The sequence below is a fragment of the Grampus griseus genome (assembly GCF_964374135.1).
Source record: "Grampus griseus genome assembly, chromosome: 6".
In the NCBI taxonomy this organism is placed as follows: domain Eukaryota; kingdom Metazoa; phylum Chordata; class Mammalia; order Artiodactyla; family Delphinidae; genus Grampus; species Grampus griseus.
In genome coordinates, this window is record NC_139000.1 from 35700722 (window position 1) to 35722671 (window position 21950).

The 21950-nt window shown below is 52.4% G+C and overlaps 1 protein-coding gene across 8 annotated transcripts in view; it reads left to right on the top strand.

The window, feature by feature from the left end:
• PAX5 (paired box 5) overlaps positions 1 to 21950 on the top strand; it is a gene marked incomplete at both ends in the record, with an annotated part of 184414 nt that overhangs the window by 159655 nt on the left and 2809 nt on the right. For 5 of the 8 annotated variants that reach the window (XM_082657339.1, XM_082657342.1, XM_082657343.1 and 2 more), the window contains one exon: positions 17786 to 17872. The exons of the other annotated variants lie outside the window; for them this stretch is intronic. In XM_082657339.1, the coding sequence (XP_082513465.1) occupies positions 17786 to 17872 (87 nt within the window). The remainder of the gene's footprint in view (positions 1 to 17785; positions 17873 to 21950) is intronic. 8 annotated transcript variants of the gene reach the window in all.

Genomic DNA, 21950 nt, shown 5'->3' on the forward strand with positions numbered 1-21950 from the left:
GGTCCAACCTTGACAGTTGTGAGAATTAGCCTGAGGGGTGTCCTGATTCAGCTCCCTCCACAGAACAAGTGCCTCATCAAACTTGCTGAGTACCTGTGGCAGGTGCCCAACCACCTGCCAGTCCACCCACACTAGCCGGCCCCTCTTAGCGGTCAGCTGTTTGAGGATAACCTTCTTAGAGGCCGGCCTTCTTAGGGGGCTGGATTCAGAGGGCTGGGGGACTAGACACAGTGTGCCTCTGAGGATGCTGGGAAACTCTTTAACGTGGGTCAGTGCTTCTCAAACTTTACTGCACACAAACCACCTAGGGATCATCTTCCAGAGCAGATTTGGTTCAGTGAAACTAGACTGGGGCCCAGGACGCTGCAGTTCTAACAAACTCCCCACTGATGCTGCTACACTCTGAGTAGCAAGTGCCTGTCCACGACTTCTCAAATTCACTGCACGTGGAATCACCTCAGAAGTTCAGACCAATACTGACACCTGGCCCCACCCCAGAGATTCTGATTTAACTAGTTTGGGGTGTGGCCTGGCCGTCTGGATTTCCTAAAGCTCCCCAGATGATTCTAACAGGTAGCAAGGTTTGAGGACCCGGGCCTGGATCACTGTACGTTACTCCTGCCCTCTGGCGCATCTCTGCTCAGGGAGAGCCCTACAACTTAAAGAGCAAGGGATTCGTTGACCCGGTGAGGAAGGGTGAGGAGCTGGGAGGCTACATCCACTCCATCAGCCTCGGGAGAGGGGACCCCAAGGATTGAATGGCGGGCACAGCTGCTGATGGACAGGGGCGCCGACACCCTGAGCCCAGCAGTGGGGAGGGATGGAGAGCCCCGGAGCCCTTCCAGGCAGAGGAGTGACCAGGAGAGCTGAAGCAGCTGGATGGCCCCGCAGAGCCCCATCTTTGGCTCCGTGCTTGACCCTGACTCTGATAGAGAAATAACCCCCTTCCCCTCCTCAGCCCAGGCTGCCTCTCTCCCTGTATCTGTGCACTGGCCCCCAGCCACCCAGGACCTGAGTAATTGATGTGTATGCTGCCCCCTCCCGCGGACCGCGAGCTCTCTTGGTGGGCAGGGACCGTGTCTGAGTCATCTCTGCCTCCAGCCCCGGACCCTTGGCTCTGGGGGCGGGAAGGGGGTGCAGAACTGAGTGCGATCCTTGGGGTGCACTGTGGCTCTGAGCCGCTCTGCTGCAAGTTCCCGGCACACAGCAAAGCCTGCACGTCGTGGTAGTAATTGTGGAGGTAAATCTTGGCTGGTCTCCTCGCAAACACTTGGTGAGGCATTCCATAAATCTGTCAGCAGCAACATTAAAATTTGATGGCAGGCGGCGCGGGTCGGCTCCGGCACTGCGACTTCCCAGCAAGGTATGACACCGTCACCTCCCTCTCATTAGTCAGTGGCAGGACGCTCAGGCCTCCGTGCCGAGTCAGGCGCGGCCCTGGGGGGAGGCAATTCTTCAGAGGAGGACCCCTGGCTGCTCTGAGGGACAGGCCAAGGTCTTGGCCACAGGAAAGTAACTCAGCCTTGGGCTGATGTGAGCTGAGAGAAGGCATACCAGGAGGCTCCGGGAATGTGCTGGGAGGTGAGCGGGGCTCTGAGTTGCAGGGGGCTGGGGCCATTTTTTGAGTCTGGGAGCTGGTAACAGGGGCTGGGGACTTGTTCAGCTTTATACGCGGCCTGGTGGAAACTGTCTATTCGCCCACAAAAAGACCTCGAAGAACCCTTTCAAAGGGCATGGGGTTGGACTCATCATTTCAGCAAGCAGAGGGGCGATTGAGCATGAGTCTGGGAGAAAAAGTGTTCCTTAGTGCAGAGAGATTGGAAACCAATCTTGTCTACTTCCCACCTGCCATGGTTCACTTGGGGAAACTGAGGCTAAGTGAACCTCCAAGGCGTATATCCAAGGTCGCACAGTGGTAGAGGCAGAACAAGATTGGGACCCTGACTCCTAGTTCAAGGCTTCCCCTACAGTCAAGAATTTGGAGCATTTGTTGAAATATGAGAAAATCATCTGGAAATATAATTTTCATTAAAAACAAGTCCCAGTGCATCCATTTTTTCAGCTGTCACACAGAGCGTGTGTTATGTGCCAAGACCTGGGTTAAGCATCAAATAGCCCCTCACGTCTGTAGAACACGTTTTGATTCACAGAAGACTTTGAAATGTGTTGATACAGTTTAGTCCTATGAATGCTGCAGTGCCACACTGCAAATGACCTCAGGTTCAGAGAAGTAAAGTGACTTCTCCAAGGCCACTCAGCTGAGTGGCCGAGGGGTTTTGACAGGGACTGACCGGCTCCAAGCCCATGGTCTTCCCCTGAGCCTCAGTTATCAACACAGAATGGCAGCCATGGCTGCTCTCACTACCTGTGCAGAATATCAGTGCCCACCTTTTTACCATAATTTACAAAAGTCATAATGTGGTTCAGAGCTGTCCAAGGGTTTCAGGGTTTATCTGTCAATGTGCCTCATTGGCAGTTGCCTTGACGGAGCTGAAAGAGATAAGAGTCAGGCCTCTGTGGCCCATTCCACACCAGGACACATTGTGTCCTGCGGAACTGCCTCCTCGCCCCCAGGCTCCCTTCCATGGGAACAGTGGCAGTGCACTTTGATCTTCAGAATGCAGCCGGGGCTGGTGGGAGGTGCATACGAACAGATTTCAGTAACCCACTAAATGATGCTGCTTCAATGTCCTTCAAAGTCCAGATCACAGTCACTTCTTACAAGAAGCCTTCCTGGATACCCCAGCCAGAATAAATGATAACTTCTGCTCTGCTTCTAAGTCCTCCTCACCATTTGCTGGTGCCTAAATGCCTAGTTCTGGATCTAAGGAAGCCTCTTAGATGCAGGGTGTGCCCTGAATACGGGGCCTGTGCACCATCCCGAGTGGGGGGAAGGGGGCCTAGCAGAGAGCTCTGAATAGAGCCACTGTGAATGCTGAATTGAACGGATAAACAGAATTCTTGTGACTCTATTAGACATCCATCACAAATTTGTGAGCTGATTTTCTCTGGAATGCAATTTAGTGTCATCCCCGCAGAATTCTGTAGAACCTGGAGTCTGGACGTTTAGGCTTGGAATGGGGCTTTTGGCCACCTCCTGGTCACTCAAAGAAGGTCTTCAGGTTTCCAGACCCAGCATCTTCTGATGGCCAAATGAGTACTCAGGAAAAAACCTGCCCAGTTTTCCAACCCAGCTTCGGCCCCCTGGAATGCAGTCTGGTCCTGGTTTCTGAGCTGTAACTATCAGTGGTTTTTGCTCTTTTGTTTTTTTTAAACTTCTTTGTTCTTTTGGAGTGAGCCAACCTTGGTGCTGTCATTATGTGGCAGTGAGGCCAAGAGAGGCCTGATGGGGGTCCTAGCCCTTCAGGATGGCACTCATCCAGTGTCCCTTTCCACCTATGGGACCTGCACCCTGGCCCCTGCAGCAGACATAGCTCACCTCTCTTTTCGGTGTGTTTTGTTGCCTTCGTCTGTCTTTCTGTCTCATGCTTCATGCCTCTATCAAAGAGCAAGGACCAGTGTTTCACTAATGCTTTGTAGCATAATTTCACGATCTGTTTCTGTTGAAAGCACCTGGCTCAAGGAACAGCTGTCGGACACACGCAGTGCTCACTCAGCCAGCATTTGTACTATGGGTGGAGCCAGGCGCTGGGGGCCAGCCGGGGCCACTGGGATCTGTCAGTCACACATGATCAGTCCTGGCTCCTGCCCTCAAGGAGGAGCCACAGACTCACCAACAGGGGAAGCAAGATAGGGTCACAACCACCCTGAGTCTGCGCAGGAAGTGCTCTGGGCCATAGCCAGGGATCCACCCAGGGTTGGGGGCTCACGGGAAAGTGAGGACAATCAATCCAGAAAGGCCTCCTGGAGGAGGTGGTATTTGAGCTGGGTTTTGACAAGGTGGGGGATCGGACATGAGGAGGGAGAGGAAGGTGGCATTTCAGATGAAGAGCAATGGGGCAGTGGGAGGTATGGCTGGGAAGCTCATTGGGACAGACCCTGCAGGGCCTTGAATGCCACTGTGAGCCTTCTGGGCATTACCTTGCAGGCTTGGTCCTCACACGTGTGTTGCCTGTGGGCACTCCCAGGTAAGGGCACACTAGAAACCAGGAACTCCCCAGTTCTGCACACATACTCACAAATCAGGTGTTGTCTTGCACCCTAGTGAGACATTACGTTGTCTTGTGCATTGTTTGCTTAAATGAGAGCATTGAGACAGAATTTTGGAATAATACCACACCAAGAGAACAGATTAAAATTGAACCAGAAGTGCTCAATGTGAGTCAGAGCATAGCCATGGGTCTCACACTGAAATACCTACGGGGCCAGGCACGTCACAGAAAGAGGGGAAATCAGCATCGGGAACAAGACAATTGTATATTGCTTGTTCTGTAGCTGATGACACATTTGCCCCTTTAAAACACTAGGCAGCCAGGGAAGAAATGCACAGTGTGGCGAATAAACAAACAAAAACCAAACAACACTGAGCAGACCAGCAATATGTTTCTGTTGGCCCCGCGTGGTTCGAGGGCCCCAGTGTTGCCTCTGATGGGTGGCCAGCAGGTGGGGTCTGTGCACGTCCTGTGGTCTGTGTTGGAGGCACTGTAATGTGACTGTGGCCTTGTTTCCCCTAAGTTCCCTGAAGGGTCCCTGCATTCGGGACTTTGTAGTTGCAGACAACAGGAAGTGGGCTGCAGGCACAACAGCCTCCTCTCTACTGGGGACCAAGTCAAGGCTCAGAATGGTCACTCCACTGCCTCATGGTGGAAGAGCAGGGACTCAACCCCGGTCTTCAGCTCCGTCTCGCTGTGCCCCTGCCAGCACCACCATCTAACTGCAAAGTCCACGGCTCTCCAGAGAAGCAGAAATGAGACATTCTGCATTCTCCCCCTCACTCTCACCCTCTCCCTTGGTTTTTCTCCTCTCTCTGTTTTTCTGAAGGGCTTCATGGCTGGCCTAGCTGGTGGGAGAAGAGGTTTTTCCCAGGAACAGATCGATGCTCTGTGTGCTGGGCTGTCCGGGCTGACAGGGCTGACCTTTACCGAGTTTGCTTGGGTTTTCCTTTCTCCGTTGGGAGCCCAGGAAGGTCTTGCTCTGGAGAGAAGACAGTTGAGAAACCTTGGCCTTCAAGGGGACCAGATTGGGGGTGAGTGCAGGGAAGATAGGAAAGGGGGGATCTGAGCCATGAAAGCCCTTTGAGGTCAGTTATTTCAATCTCTCCCGTACACACCGCCTTTGCAGATGAGAAAACTGAGTCTTGGTGAGAAGAAAAGACTTGATCAAGGTCACTCAGAGAGGCTTGACGGAGCCCCAGAATCCTGCATGTGTGTGCATGTGCACATGGATATCTGTGAATACGTGTGTTATATATATTGTATGTACACACGTATATGTGTATGTATCTATCCAGTGTATATATGTGTGTATTTTATAATAACGTAGGTGGTATATTATATAAATAATATGTAATATATTTGAAAGGCTGGCTGTGCCTGTGTTGGGTGCTCTAGTCAGGATCACTCTGGCCATAGACAGTGTTGTATATGCCCAGGTACCCGCTGACCCCTGAGCCACGGTGCACCATGCAGTTCTACCAAACCACAGGGAAGGACTGTAGAAGTCTCATGGTCCTTTTCAAATCATTCCTTCTTCCTCCTCTTCCTCTGCAGAGATTTTCTCTCAAAGCCCAGTTTGAATCCTTCAGAAATAGAACTTGGCTGCGAAGTCACTTTGAAAGACTTTCTGTATGTTAATTACAGCTGGCCAAGGTCTTGAGCAGAGGTGGGAGCCCACCATCTGCAGATGGGGTCGGCCCCCAGCGCGCTCTGCAAATCCCCATCATCTGGCAGGTGTCGTTTTGGGTTAATTAAGAGCTACACTGAGCCCTTTACCTGTCACTTCTGAGAATTTTAGTGAGAGTGAGAATTTTTGACTTTCTTGCCATCTCTGAGCTTTTAGCAAAGGGGAAACTGAAAATATCTCTGATTCTGCCGACTTTCCTGGCCCTGGAATCTCCAGGACAGCTGCATTCAGTGCCTTTTCTTTTTTTTCTTTAATATATATTTATTTATTTTTGGCTGTGTTGGGTCTTCGTTTCTGTGCGAGGGCTTTCTCCAGTTGCGGCGAGCGGGGGCCACTCTTCATCGTGGTGTGCGGGCCTCTCACTGTCGCGGCCTCTCCCGTTGTGGAGCACAGGCTCCAGACACGCAGGCTCAGTAGTTGTGGTGCACAGGCCTAGCCGCTCCGCGGCATGTGGGATCTTCCCGGACCGGGGCTGGAACCCGTCTCACCTGCATTGGCAGGCGGATTCTTAACCACTGCGCCACCAGGGAAGCCCCAGTGCCTTTTCTTGTGGCCCCCTTTAAACTTTTAATTTCAATCACTCCTTTCTAGTTACCTAGTTATTGGTTTTTACAATAGTTATTGTTATTTTACAGCCAGCTCTTCTATGTTTGAAAGATGGTGCTGTTTTGGGAAAATCCACCATTTATCCTAAATTTCTTAAGTCTCTGCTTTCTTTTTGGGCCTTTGAGGAGAGAACAGCTATTCCTCAGCTTGATTCTGTTTAGTAGCTTTGGAAGGGCTTTCCATTTGCCACTCAGGGGCCTTTCAGCAATCGGGCGGCCCTGGCACATCCCATTGGTAAGGTTTACCCTAATCCTAGCCCAGCCCTGTTGCCTTCTGATGACGTGTTTCCGGTCCAGTGATGTGCTGCCAGTTACCTCACTTCTGTCTGATGCAATCTTGATTTCCGGTTACACCAGCCACCATTCCACGCCCCCCCACCCCCCCGCCACCGCCGTGACCATGAATGAATGAACCAGATAAGAGGGAAACATCAAAAGACGAAAATAATACACACACACTTATATTTGGTTCAGGAATTACACGGTTTATAGAGGAATCAGGGTTACAGGTTCTTAGTAAGGTATCTTGACCCAATAAAGCGAGGAAAATAACATTAGGAGTAAACTCTGCCCAATCAGTTGGGGTGTAATTATTTGTGAATCGGATCTCTGGATTCCAGCGTTTGCTGGATTCTGATTTTTGCTCCCAATCAATTTCCACTGTTACCTGACCAGTGGAATACTGACTAATAAAAGACTTAATAGGCGTTTCAGTGAAGGCCGCAGGAGGTTCTGCAGGGACTGGAGTATTTTTCTGCAGAATCATCGGAGGTGGATGTTTGCACCCAGAGCCTCCCATGTTAGGATGAGGCTGAAAATTGCCATCAGTGTCAGGAATTTTCGCCCAAATAGGGCCCTGGAGATAGATGTCTTTATCCATACATACCCGACCAGGCTGTACACCCATATATAAGGGCACTTACTTTTGTGGTTTATTGCTGGGGGTGTTTTGACTCGATGGAATTTTTCTGCCAGAAGTAGCTGCATAGATATTTGTTGTTTCAGTCTCATCTTCTTTGGTGAAATGTGGGGTAGGTGCTTTGTCGGTGGTCTGCATTATCAAGCTGTTATGTACACCACCTTCCCTGCATTGTTCCAGTTGCTTATGCCATTTGGTCTGGGCCTTCAAAAGCTCTTTGCGGGCTTCCCTGGTGGCGCAGTGGTTGGGAGTCCGCCTGCCGATGCAGGGGACATGGGTTCGTGCCCTGGTGCGGGAAGATCCCACGTGCCGCGGAGCGGCTGGGCCCGTGAGCCATGGCCGCTGAGCCTGCGCGTCCGGAGCCTGTGCTCCGCAACGGGAGAGGCCACAACAGTGAGAGGCCCGTGTACCGCAAAAAAAAAAAAAGCTCTTTGCATTTGCCAACCAATTCTCCACTGCTTGGTCCTCTGCAGACATGTTAGGTTGATTGTTTTCTTTATTGGTTGAGAAGCCCTGTATGCATTGCCACGGGCCCAGCTCATAGTTAGTGTATTTTTGCCCATAGTTACTCTTCTTAATTTTTGTGGTTTGAATTGTGCCATCTGCTGAAGTTTGGTAGAACCCATATAGGTACCGGTCGACAAGGGGGTTGGAGAGATGAGTCACTCTTTGATTATGCACAAGGCAAGAGTGAAAAGGGAGGTCTTCAAAGGCATATTGAAAACCGAAATTATTGCCAGTGCGAAGCATCTGGCTGGAAAAGTATTCTAGGCAATAAAAAGCTGAGCGTGGAGTAGGGGATGTGTTCCCTCTGCTCTTCATATGCACAGTGCAGTACCAGTACTGAGGCCACATAAAAACATCACCGGGAAAAGCGGGCAAGCACCCCTCGGTGGCATTTCCAACCACGTATGGCAGCTGGTATGTGTCATCTGCAAAAATCTGGATGGTTGACGTTAGGTTATTGGCAATTGTCTTTGTGCCTGCTGCCTCCATGACCTCCTTAACTTGTATGTTGAAAATTTTGATTCTACGAGCCTTTGGTCGGATGCCCCAGTAGTTGTTGATGAGTCGCTGACAGTCTTGGGGACTCCAGTGGCACTGGAATCTGTTGACGTCGAGGTAGGCCGAGGGGCGCTGTAACCCAAGTAGGCGGACATGTCAGAGGCATGGCCTTTAATCTGCTTGTAGAGATTGTTGTCATAGAAGGGGAACACCCAAGTTCTCGTGGAACGAGTGGTGACGAGATTCCCTTGCCATTGAGAATCACATGCCAATTTCCTGAGGACTCTCCAATGCCTCTGTTGCCGCCGCCTGCATCTGAAACTTCTGCGTCTTGCGTAGCCATCTCCAAATTACTGCTTCCTGCGCTTCTCACGGTAGCCACTCCAGAGGATCCGCGGGGGGCCAAAGGGGTACATTCTCCTCCTCGTCCTCCCGCGGGGAGACTGGGCTCTCCAGGGCTGGTGTCTTTAGCGGCTACGGGGGTGGGGTGGGGCATGTCTGTGAGGCCCATAGGTGTCAGCAGGCGCTTCTTGGCCTGGAAGACACCTCGAGTAAGGTTTCCACCAAAGGAGGTATCTCCTAGGAAAGAGTCTATCAGCTCTTGGTCTGCTGAATTAAAAGTGAGATAAGAGTTCTTTCCCTCCTCGATTATTTTGTCGTAGGTCATGGACTCGCATGGCTGCATCCACCTTGTTGACCTGACAGCCCTTAGCAAGGCCGTTAATAGGGCCAAGGTACTTATAGCCAGGGAGGACAAGACTCATTGCAGAGTGTTTAGGTCATCCTCCAGATCCAGACAAAGCTGGAAGCCACTGGAAGCCACGGCTGCTGTTGGTTTGGTTTAGGGACAGCGCATCCAGGTTTTGAGTTGCACCAAGTAGCCGCTGCCCGGATAACATTCATAACAGTCAAAACTGTGATGAGCCACGCACGTGCGATATTCCTGCATATGCTTATTAGATTGATCCAAAACCACCAGCTTCGCCAACCCCTTACGTTCCTCGCACGACAGGACAACAGCTCTGTCACGGCTAAACTTGCGCTCTGGACACCTCACCTTTATTTCAGCCAGACCAGTGGTGTCAAGGCACTGTGAACAGGTCAAGAGACTCCTCTTGTGTGTTTTCCCTTGCCTCCTGGGGGGCCCCTATATCCCTGTGTCAGCTGCTGATTCAGCAGATGCGGCAGGGGACGAGGGAGGAGCTGGGGGAACTTCGGCACTTTCCAGCTGACATGGGGAACTTTGAGCTGCTCACCAAGGCCATGGAAATCCCCTCGCTACCGAAACTACAACTGGTCTATTCATAGCACTCTCAGGTAAGTGGGGTTTGTTAGCGCCTGTAGGAACCTCGAACACCGGTTCAACTGGTATAGCATTGCCATGGCCCCACTGGAAAAATTCTCTTATCTCCCATTTACTTATTTCCCCAAATCATGCCTGAGTTTTACTGTGAACCTAAAAAGGAACATTCTTTCCTCCAAAGGTTCCTTATGTTCCAGGGTAGTGCTGTTCCCATCAACCACAGTACACTTATATATATTACTGGTAATAAGTACAGGCGTTGGTTCAATTTGCACAGAACCTTTACATTTTTGATCAACCCCGCGTGGCCGACCCACCCAAAATGGCTTTAGCAGACTCTACAATTTTACTGGTCATCTTTCCTTCCTCCCACCAAATCACCATCTTATCTACCCAGTCATTGAAAGGAAAGTTCCCATTAGTCCAGTTTCCACAGCCATAAAATGGCACAGCACGGGCAATAGCCTCCACGATGCTTGTCTTGCTGGTGGTCGCAGGTCTGTAGAACCAGATGGCGGTTGCACTTGTTGAACTCCCGCCGGGCCCAGCGAACTAGGGTGTTCGCTGCCAAGACGGGGTCGTACCGATTCACCTGGAAAAGTTGAAACACCTTGTTCCTTGTGATGTCCCCGACTGGAAGCTTGCCTAGCAGGTAGCCTTCGGCCGACTTTGTCAGGAGCATTTCGGCTCGCGCGTTCTCCAGTGCTGCTCTGTTGAGCTCGGTTGAAAGCTGCTGCGAAAGGATTCTTTGTCTTCCAGCAGCCATTGTCTCTCAGAAGTTATTCCGTTTTCGACTAGCCAGTCCACACCCTCGCTGTCTTTGTGAGTGGTCCTGTTAAGAATAACAGGTACCGGGCTTCCCTGGTGGCACAGTGGTTGAGAGTCCGCCTGCCGATGCAGGGGACACGGGTTCGTGCCCCGGTCCGGGAGGATCCCACATGCCGCGGAGTGGCTGGGCCCGTGAGCCATGGCCGCTGAGCCTGCACGTCTGGAGCCTGTGCTCCGCAACGGGAGAGGCCGCGGCAGTGGGAGGCCCATGTACCGCAAAAAAAAAAAAAAAAAAAGAATAACCGGTACCTTGTTACTAGGGCCACAGGGCTCTGGCTGCAGATCTTTCTTCCACTGAGCGATCAAAGCTGGGCGGCTCTCCGTATGGAGGGTGGCTGGAGAAAAGGCTGGAATGTTAGTCCATGCCCAGTGAGCCTCCGGATGCTGCTTAGTGAGGAGATAAAAGACAGTGTAGCTGGCATCAACAGATTTAGTCAGCCCGCCTTGTTTTGTTTTAGTCACAGTTACCCAGTCCTCAGTGTTCGGGGTTATACCCTCCAAGTCATCACGCTTGATAACTTCCTTAATGTGCTTGATACGTCAGCCAAGCACAAAGGACTTAACTGTTCCCTGCTCTAACAGACAATGCAGATGAAAGTACTCACTGCCCTCTTCTAGTTAACAGAAGGAGAGATGTCAGGGCTAATCTTAGAGCTCCGTGTTCATGGGGAATGACTTGGTCGGATCCCCAGATAACTGGGTTCTCATGGTCAAAAGGCCCCCTTCTCCGGCAAAAGAGAACTTTCCTTCTCTGGGGTGAAGATAATGTTCTATATCTTCATAGAGGTTTCCGCTACACAGGTGTATACATTTGTCAAAACGCAGCAATAGTACATTTAAGATCTGTGCATTTCATTATGTGTACACTTTACATCAAAAGAAAAAACTTTTAAACAAATAATGAATTTCAGTTAATGATACACAGGCTGAAATACTTAGGGGAAAATGTATTGATGTTTCCAGTTTACTTGGAAATACATAAAAGATAAGATGAATGAAAGGCTGGAGGGAGAGATAGATGATAAGCAAGTGTAAGAAAATATTGATGGCGGAATTAGGTAGTGGGTACACAGTGTTCACTGTAAAATTCTTTCAACTTTGCTGTGTGTTTGAAAATTCTCAGACATACCAGAGGTGGGGAGGGTGGTGAGGGGAGTATTTTCTCTCCCCCGCTGGCCCAGCCCAGTGATGTCTTCCTTGGGATGGTGGAAGCCCGGGGACTTGGAAATAGGCCGGTGTTCTGGTCCTGCCCTGGTCCTGCCCTGGCCCTGCCTGGTGTGTGGCTTGGGGGAGGGGAGGTTGAAGGAACTTATCTCTCAAGTTTGTCCAGTTCAAATAATCTGGAACTATGAGTCTCAGCAGAGGTTGGTGAGGTTTAATCTAAGATAAGTTTGTGGTGGGGGGAACGGGCATATCTTACTTCCCATTAATTCTGGGAAGAAGTGAGTTGCTTGGAGTTGGGTAGGAATGAGGGGAGTGATCGCTAGTCCCTCGGATACCTAGTGAGAAGCCAAGTCCCTCGGCCCCGAGCCCCTGAGTTCTCTGCTCTAAAATCTTGGATGGGGTTATCATGAGATGGAGTGCCACGCCCTCTAGATGCTTCCTAACTGCACTCGGACGGGGCGTTGGAGGGGCGACGGTTAACTTCCGCGCGCTCACGCCTGTGGCTCAGGCTTCCTGACATCACGGAGTTCTCGGGCCCTGTGATCCACACTGTTCTTGGACCACAGTCTTTCACCTCAACCCCACTGGCTGCCCAAACGTGGCACGCAGCTGCTTCCTTCGGTTTCCACGCGGGGAGAAAGCACCAGCCCAGTCGTATTGGCATTTGAGCGTGTAGCAGGCTTTACGTCCCAATGTGGGTGACTTAAAACGGGAATTAGACGCCCACTTCTTGAATGTTCTTCGCTCCTCGCACCCCACGGGGCACGGACGTCTCCTTTTGTCTCCCGCTTTCTCCTTCTTGATAGCAGAACCTCCCTCGGTTCAGGTCGTTCAGTCCTCCACGCACCACACGTGAGCTGTCACCATCCCCACCCCTGAACCCAGCTCTGGGCCTCCTTTTGCATATCCAAGAACTCAGCAATGAAAATAAATAAAGCTCTAAAATTCCTTTTAGGGACTGATTCAGTCTTCCCTCACTCCCCAGCTTCCCCAGTCTCCTTGGCACAGGAGCAGGTAGTTTTGTTCTTCCAATAATATTATCTTGTTTACCTGTCACCAATCCTATGATGTAGGTGTTTTATTAGGCCCATATTCAAGATGACAAGACTCTGCCCAGAGAGGTTCCATTACTTTCCCAAGGCCACGCAGCCAATAAGTGGCAGGCTGACTACAGACCATGGGGGCAGGCTCCCTCTCAGCACTGCCACGGGAAGCCCACACCCACCCTGTGGGCAGGCTCCTCCCTGCCCCCTCCCCACTTTCTGGTGGCCCAGCACAGTGCGGGGGCCTAGCTCATGGTGCCAGTTCCAGGCCTGGTCTCAGAAGGTCCAGTCTTGCTTTCTCCTCAGGACTGCTCGCTCCTGGGGGACTGAAGATGGAGAAGATCATGACCCATGTTTTGTTGTTGAGAGTTCTTGGGGCTTCTGTCGGAGCACCTCCAGACACGGTCTCTGAGGAGGGTCCATGTGCTGTGTGCTTCCCAAATGGAGGTCTCACTGCCTACTGGGCATGAGCTGCTGGGCATGAGCTGGCACCGCAGTCAGGCCTCACGGAAGATTTTCTTTTAATGCATAAAGAAAAGGTTTCCCAGTTTAAAGGGTTGGCATTTTTGAGAGATGCCCAAAGCACGGATCAGTTAGTGGAATGAGGCAAGTGTCCCGTGGTGTCCTTGGTGCTGGGCAATCATAAGAGAAGCGTCTATTGTGCAAGCTCTGTCTTGGGCCCTCTGGCCTCACCTCTGGGTGCCCCAACGATGATCCAGAAGTGGGGCTTTCATATGATGCCTGAGAATCTCATTCCTGTGCTGGAGGAGCATTGCTTCGTGCCTGTGGATGTTGCAGGTGTGTTGTCCCTCGGGCTCCCGTTCCCTCTCGCTTGGATTGTGACCACAGCCTCCCAGCTGGTCTCCCTGACCACGGGCTCACCTCCTGCAGCCCATCCTCCAGGTCCTGGTCCTCCTGAGTCTGAAGGCTTCCCGGGTCCCAGCCCTGAAGGGAGAAATGCATAACGTTTCTGCTCCTCCCCACTCTGCTCCATAGCTTGCCTCTGCTGGGGCCTCATGAAGACCTGGCTGTGCGGGGGTCACACTGTCCATCCCACCCCAGACTTTTGCTTGTGCCCGGAATGCCCTGTCTGCCTCTGCATATCAAACTCCTACCCATCCTGGCTCACATGCTCCCCTCCACCCAGAAGGCATCCCCAGTGCTTTCCCCAGACCTTGTCTTGGCTGGACCAGGCTCTCTTTTCTAAGCTGCGGTCCTAAGATTTGAAGGAAAGAAGGTGAATGTGCCTCAGGTGTCGTGATGATGGCGAATTCAAGCAGGGGAGACGCAGTAGGAGATTGGAGCCTCCAGACCGAAAGAAACTCATCATCAGGTGGGGCCCACAGAGCCTCAAGGAGAGGCCTCCCTCCCTGCTGGGAGCACTGTGGCCCCTGAGAAGTGAAATTCAGGCTCAGCAGATAGGAATGGCCTTTAGACATCACTTGGTCTGATCTGCCCATTTACAAATGGAAGACAGAGGCCCAGGGTGGGAAGGCAGTGTCACATGGGCAGAGGGCCCTGGGCTGGGAGACAGGAGGCTGGACTTGGAGTTGCCTCCTGGCCTGGGCAAGTCCCCCCACACCTTCCTGAGCCTCCATTTCCTCACATGTAAAATGCAGACAGTTGCACCCATCTCGTGAGCTTCACAGGACTGTCAGGAGGGTTAAATGAGATTCTAGATGCCAAGGAGGCCTTGGTGACCGATGTCAGGTCATTGTCATGTGACTGACATTTGCTGAGCAGTCACTGCGTGCCAGACACTGTGTATCATTCATTCAGTCTTTACAGTGACCACGTGCAGTGGGATCTATTAATTGTCCTGACTCTACTGAGGAGGAAACAGGTGCAGAGAGGTTGAGTAACCTGCTGATGGTCACAGAGCTAGGAAGAGGCAGACGCAGGACTTGGACCCAGGCAGTCTGGCTGAAGGGTTCAGTGGCAGCATGTGGGCTTGAATCTGGGTGGTCTGCTGCTTCCCAGCCATCTTTGTGGCTGAGCTAGTCCGGGTCCACAGACAGGCAGCTTTCTTGGCAATTGAGGACCTGGTCTCCCCACAGCTCATGGGTGAGGACTCCCTAAACCCAGCCAGCTGCCTGTGTGGCACTTCAGATAATGACACCATCCTGGAGTCCCCAGCATGTGGCTGGACCAGCCCTGAGGTCTGCCTCATGCCCCAGAGACCGTCAAGCTCCCCTCACCCAGAGGGCACACTCTCACAGGGCATTTCATAGGACAGGGGCCCCGCCGAAGGTACCACCATGCCAGTGCTCTAAACACAGCAGGCAGGGTGGGTCCCTGGGGGTTCATTTCTTCCACCAGGAACAGGATGGCGTGGTGGATGGAACCTGGGCAATGGATCGGATAAACTGGTTTGAATCCTGGCACACAGCAGGTGCACAATACACCCCTGGCTATCAGTACTAATAATGGAAGCAGTGAAAGCCGTCATCTGTGAACGAATGGGAGGAGTTCCCATTCTTTCATTCATTTAACAAATAGTTTTCAGGGCCTGCTAGACATTGAGATAGAGGCATGAACTCCCTGCCCCCATGGAGCTTATATCCTAGTGGAGGAAGCAGAATTAACAAGAAAGATAAGCACAATAAGTTAGATATGTTAGATTGTGATCAGTTCAATGGAGAAAAGTTAAGCAGGGAAAGTGGAAGGAGTTTCCATTGGAAATGCAATGGTTCAGAGGTGACATTGGAGCAAAGCCTGGAAGGAGGTGAGGGAGAGAGCCATGTGGACAAGAGCGTCGTGTTACAGGTAGAGGCAGCGAGCTACCGGCGGTTCATGGAGCACCGACTGTCTGCTGTGGACGGGGTGTTACACTGGGGGTGGGTGGCATGTGGGTGCTGAGAGGAATCAGACACTGACCTGCAGACAGACGCTTCCATGTCACAGGAGAGTCCCGTGCAGGTCAGGGCAAATCTGGCGCTGTGGGGCACAGCGGGAGACAGGGTGTGCCCCAGGAGGGGCAGGAGAGGGGCTTCCCAGAGGAAGAGGTATCTGAGTGGGATTCTAGAAAGTCAGGCAGGTGGGGACAGGGTCGAGGATGGTGGGCAACACTGACAGGTACATCCTCTCGAGGAGTTGGAGCTGTTTATGGCCCTTTGCCAATTTGGGGACAGAGTTGAGGGGAGGGTGTGGGATGGACAACAAGGATACAATTAATTAATTAACTCCAGCTGAACAGGCCCGAGACTTGCACTTTTGGGGGCTGGAGATCAAGGCTTCCTGAAAGAGGTGGCCTTGGAGCTGGGCCTGGCAGACAGGCGCGATGCTGCTAGATGGAGATGCAGAGACGGCCTTTGCTGGTGTAGTCCAATGCTCCGGGCCAGGCGCAGTGCTGTCAGGAAGCGCCTCTGATGGGGCAGCTCTGTGGGTGTCCAGAACCCTGGGGAGAGGGTGGCTGTCCCCCTTCTTCAGGCGGCTTGTGGCTCTGCTCCCCCACCCGACCCCCCAGGAGGAGGAGGAGGTGCCGTGGCGCTGATGGAAATGCAGAGGCTGGGCTGCTGTGGCCCAGCACTGTCACCATGCTCTCCCTTGCACGCTGGAACCTGACACCCTGACCACTGAGGCATAAAAAACAGAGAATTGGAAGGCTCAGCCTGTCAGGCTGGGAGTGGCCCCCAGAGAGGCCAGAGGAGGAATGCATGTGTGCGTGTGCGCGCGTGCGTGTGTGTGTGTGTGCGCGCGCGCGTGTGCACGCGCATGCCTTGTCTGCAGTTGCCTGTGGAAGTGGGGAGGAGGCTGGCTGGGCCCGGGGGGTGGGAGCGGCGGGCCCTCGGGCCTGCTTTATTGTTCTTGCTGTACCTGGTGGAGCCCTGGGGCCCCTACACTTGGGCCGAGGCCCCCAGAGAGAAAGCAGTGCTCCAGGTCCTGACTTCTGGCTGGCTGTCCTTCTAGAGGCTCCTGCCCTTCGGCCCTTTGGCATCCCTAACAAGAATCCATGGAAGCATGGATGGTGCAAGGGTGGTCTCATGGGGCTGTGTGACTCCTGTCACCACTGCCAGGGTGGGGCCCACATGCTCTGTAACCAGTAGCCTAAAAAGCCACTCAACAGCCAGCTACCTATACAACTGCTGCCAGGCACTGGGGCTGCCACACCCCAGGAGCTGCAGCCACAGGGAGGAGACAGGAGGGGCCTGTCCTGCTACAGAGCCAGGGCAGCAAGGTTTGAGGGCAGGGATTTTGAGCTCCTCTCCTGACACTGGCTAGTGGTAAAGAGGCTCTCCTGTGGCTGGAAGTGAGGGCACAAGGAAGTGCCAGACGCAAGCGTCATGGCTCCACGAACAGCTGGGCAAGAGTGAGCCATCCTCAGTTACGGCTCTGCCCGCCCACACCCACTGCTCTCTCCACCTGGCGCAGCTTGCAGCTCTCGGTCCTTTCCCCACGCCCAGGAGGCCCCCCCAGTCGCTCTTCCATGCTCCCCCAGCCCTTCAGCTTGTCCCTTCATCTCAGCAAAGTGCCGGGGGCCTGAGTTTGTCTCCTCTTCCCCATTGGACTGAGGCCTGGAGAGCAGTCCTCTCTGGATTCACGGCACAGAGGTCTAGACTAGAGTTGGGGTCATCTTTGGCTTCCCAGTCTAGAGCCACTCAGGAAACACATGGAAGTGGCACTGCACCCACACTGGGGTCCTGGAGTGGCCTCTGTCAGCGCTGAGAACCAAGTCCCAAGCCCCAGACTGCTTGGTTCTCAGCAGTTGTATAGGTAGCTGGCTGTTGAGTGGCTTTTTAGGCTACTGCTGAGAACCAAGCAGTCTGGGCCTTTGGACTTGGGTTGGGTGAATCCAGGCTGTTTTGTGAGAGACCCTGGGCATCAGTCTTCCCATCTGTAAAATGGGTCAATAACCCCAGGGAACACCTGGCACATGGTAATCCAATGGTACACATGTGAGAGGTTGGTATTCAATCCCACTAATAAGAAAAAGGTTATAGGGGAAAATGTAGACCATGCCAATGACAGCTGTCCACTTGATAAGGGGGTGGACCGGACTTGCCTTTCTTGGTTACACAAAGTACCCGCAGTTTATGAAAGAGACAAATACCATTGGCATTTTCCGAACCTGACTTGACATTTGGTTCCTGTTTCTCTCTCCACCCACCACATGCAGGGAGTGAGTTTTCCGGGAGCCCCTACAGCCACCCTCAGTACCCCTCGTACAACGACTCCTGGAGGTTCCCCAACCCAGGCCTGCTCGGTGAGTACTGGCGGAGGCCCTGCGGGGCCCCTGGGCCATCAACTGCCCCATTGGGCTCCCTCATTGGGCGAGGGTCCCTCAATATCCTCAGGTCCGGTCACTGAGGTGGGGTGGGTAGCTCTCCCCAGATGCTTGCAACGTGGGAGTTGTGATGGGGCTTCAGGACAGTAAACACCACTCCAGCCCTGCTTATGCCCTCAGTGCTCCCCCCGATGTTTTAGTGGATAAGGGAAAATGGCACAGGGGGGGAACAGATTTAAAAAGGCCATTGAGGGAGAAGGAGAAAGGTAGGAAAAGTGCCTGCCCAAGAGTAACATATTTCTTAAGAATCATTGAATATTTTGGTGAGAAATCTCTAAACAAGAGCAGCCAGGAGACCAACTTGGATTGATTGGTAGTGGCTATCTGTCTTGGTAAGGACTCTGAGGCATGGATATTGATTAGTGATGTCTGCCATGGACACCACTAGAGCCAGCTCCATTAGAAATGGGTTGCCCTGTGGCTGAAGGCCTGCCAAGTCATGCCGTTCCGAGCTCAGCTGGTGCCCAGACTCTGCCCAGGCCTCAGACTGCAGATGGTCCATGGCTGCGGCCAGCCTGATCTGTGTACATCATCAAAGATATTTGGGCCACCCCAAAGACCAAGCAGGGCTAACTCAGCCCTCAAAAGGCCAAGGAGAGCCCTTTGTTTTGTTGCAATGAACTTACATGAGACCAGCTGGTGAGTGCCAGCTGGAGCTGAAGATTCTGGAGCATGAAGCAGGGGCTCAGTGCTCACAGATGTCACACACCCTGGGGGCAGAGCCAGTGAATCAGCCTGTAGGCAGCAACACCGATCTCTCCCCAGCAGTCAGCTGAGGAATTTCCACTAAGGTCAGGCATGGAAGGGCCTCTGAGACCATCCAGGTTTATCTGTACAGCTTAATAAGGCCTGCTTAATTAAGAACCTGTTACTTCCCTGGATCCTGAATTATTTCAGGACTGAGAAACATAGACTTTATCAAAAAAGCAAGAACCTGGTGTCTTCAAACTCAAGTTGCTAGGCATGGGTCTGTGAAGGAGGCCATGAAGTCACAGCCTTGGCCCCTTCCCCAACCTGCTTTGGTGATTAGGACAGACAATGACGTAGACACCATCCCTTCCTGGCTGCAATCCTCCCATGAGTTTGAGCCTTGGGCCGCCCAAAGCATTTTGGTGTAGCTTGCAGAACTTCAGGTGAAATAAGGAACAATGCCAACTAGCACTCCAGGCCCTGTGCCTGAATATTTCATTTTATAGCAGACTGGGTTCTTGCCATCTGTGGACTCCTGGAGGGGCTGAATCTGGGGACTGATTGCTCAGACTTCTTTTTTGGTTTTGGTAAAAATTACTTCTAAGTATGAGGTAAGGTCTCTGCTTACTTAATGCTTTTCCTTAAACAACCCCCCTGAGAGGCCCTGGGTTCTGAGTTGGCCCAGTTGTCAGTTTCAGGAGGCAAACGCTGACCCTGAACCGAGTCTTTCAGCAGGGGTTGGGGTGGAGGGATGGGTCAGGAGGCCTGAGCCTGGGAGCCACTCCCTGCAAATCAGCCTCATAGAGAGCCCTGGTCCCAGCGCTGCTGTGAGACCCACAGGGGATGTGGCACAAAGGAAGCCTGGGCCAGGCTGCAGGAGGGGTTCCTTGTGATGGGGATATGACCCCAAGGAAGCCATGTTGACCTAGGGCCTCCACATATGGTCGTGTACTGCCCAAGGGGACAAGTGGGGGCTGAAATCGAGCCCATGCATGGCACAAAGCCCCAAGCCCTGGCACAGAAGTATGGCTGCTTTTTCTAATTTTTATGAGGTATCTGATAGGCTGATTTGCCTGGGAGTTCAAGAATCAGAGAAGTGAGGAGGGAGCTGCTCAGGCAAGCATAGCAAAGGGATGGAGTAGGAGGTAGGGCCACAGGTGGGGGACCTTGAATGCCACACTAAGAAGTCTGCACCTGATTGTGTGGGCAGCTAGGACCCCAAGGGGATGTCAAGGGGAAGGTGGGACTAGACCACATCCGAGGCCTTTGCCACTCAGGCTGGAGTGAAATCCAGTTCATATCCCCAATTATATGCATGGACTATGTGTCTGGTGTGGAAAAGTTGTGGACAATGTCCCAGGGAGCTCACAGGCTGGGGGTGAGAGAGCCTCAGGCAAGTGTATCATCTGTGCTGGGATGTGCTCAGTGACTTGAGGGGGTCCAGAACCAGTGTGGAGAAGAGGAAAAAGAATCAAAACTCTGTTCATCTAAATGAGCACTTGCTAATTATACAGGCACTGGGAAAAACCCCTCATGTGGGTTACCTCATTTTATCCTTTTAACAGTCCTAGGGGGCACAAGGTATCAATATTATCTTTACAGATGAAGAGTGAGGCTCAGAAAGGTTAATTAACATACTTGAGGTCACACAGCATGCAGGCAGCAGAATGAGAACTCAAACTCCCATCACCCTGACTTTAGAGCCTGTATTCATAATCAGTGTGTGATGTGGTACTCTTACTCTTCCTGACCAATTCAGTCTGAACAGTACTACAGCCAGGAAAAGAGCTCATTTCTCCATAGTAACAAGCCTGGGAATCCCAAATACTCAGACCTTGTATGCCATGAGAACAGCGCTGATCTATTTTTGAAAGCCAGGTTATTGTATTTATCTGTCAGGCTTTCAGTTGCAAACAACAGATTCCACTCTGGCTGGTTTAAGCAGAAAGTTAATTTATTAAGGAATATTGGGGGCTCCCAGAATCTCCAGGAGGACCAAAGAGACAGGCATGGGACACACAGCCAGGAACAACTCCAGGGCTGCTCTAGCGTATACGCCTCCACTGTTGGTACCCGCAAGCAGCCCGCTCTGTGCTACTGCTTCAGCTGGGGTGCTTGAGAGCTCTGCCCTGCCTCTGTACCCACCTCCAGCAGGTAGAGTCTGTCAGCCCACTTCCTCAAGCTGCTCCCCTCCCAACTGAGGTCAAACTCAAGAGATTCTAATTGGCAGGACCCAGGTGACGCCCCTGTGCTCTAGCAGCAAAGGCAACTGGGAGAATGAGTTCTGACTTCTAACTCAAAGAGGCAGGCCTCATACCACAGAAAACTCTGCAAACGCAAGAAAAGTTTAAACAATGTTGGGCTGTTACAAACATGAGCAATGGCCCTTGCTCTGCCCAAGTCTGTAACCTGGGGAATCACGGTCAGGTCATCAACCAATCTGGGCCTCAGTTGCCTCAGGTGTAAAATGAGGATAGTGGCCACTGGCAGCTTCATTCAAGCGGGAGCTGAACACGATGCTCTCTTGAGGCCCGGAATGCAGTGATCCCACTTTCCTGAAGATGAGTGAGATGCCAGGCTTGCTCTGCCAGTCTTGCAAATAAGTTTCAGGCCCGCTCCCATCTATCAGCCTGCCCTTTCCCCAATGTCTTCAGGGCTTTAGCTGAAAGAATCCCACTGGGCTGGAGAAGCAGAGTATTTCTGCTACTTGGGGAGGGTGCCAGTGGGGAAACCTGCTCTGAGGTGCCTCTGTGCTCTGCTAGATCAGTGGGAGCTGTGGAAACAGGTGGGACCCTCACACACCCTGCCCACACCTGGATGAGCAATGCCACCTAACGAAGCTGCAGGAGAGCCTCCCTTCCCGCCAAGCCTCCTCCCCAGGAGCTGCCTGCGGTCTGCCCACGCCCAGCCCAGCCAGGGTGGCCGGGATCCAACATCCCACTGGGGCCCCGGGCAGGCGGGGCGGCAGGCTGGCGGCAGGAAGAAAGGCCGCTGCGGTCAATTAGGATTAGAACCGGAGCGCCTGTGGCCACTGTAAAGGGATTAGAGAACGAGTAGGAGCCCGGAATGACTGTGTCAAGAAGTAAATTGATGATAATGTGAATTAAAGAGGAAAAATGACAGAAGAAAGGACAAGTTTATTCTAGTTGGAGGTCTAATGGGCACCAGGAAGACAGAGCGCTTTGTGAGGTGATGTTTTCATTTCTCACGGTAAATGCAAGCGTTTTTGATTTTTGCCATGGAGCCCTCGCACTGGGGTCACTGGACAGCCTGGCCATGAGATTAGGCTTTGAGAGGGAAGCGAGTC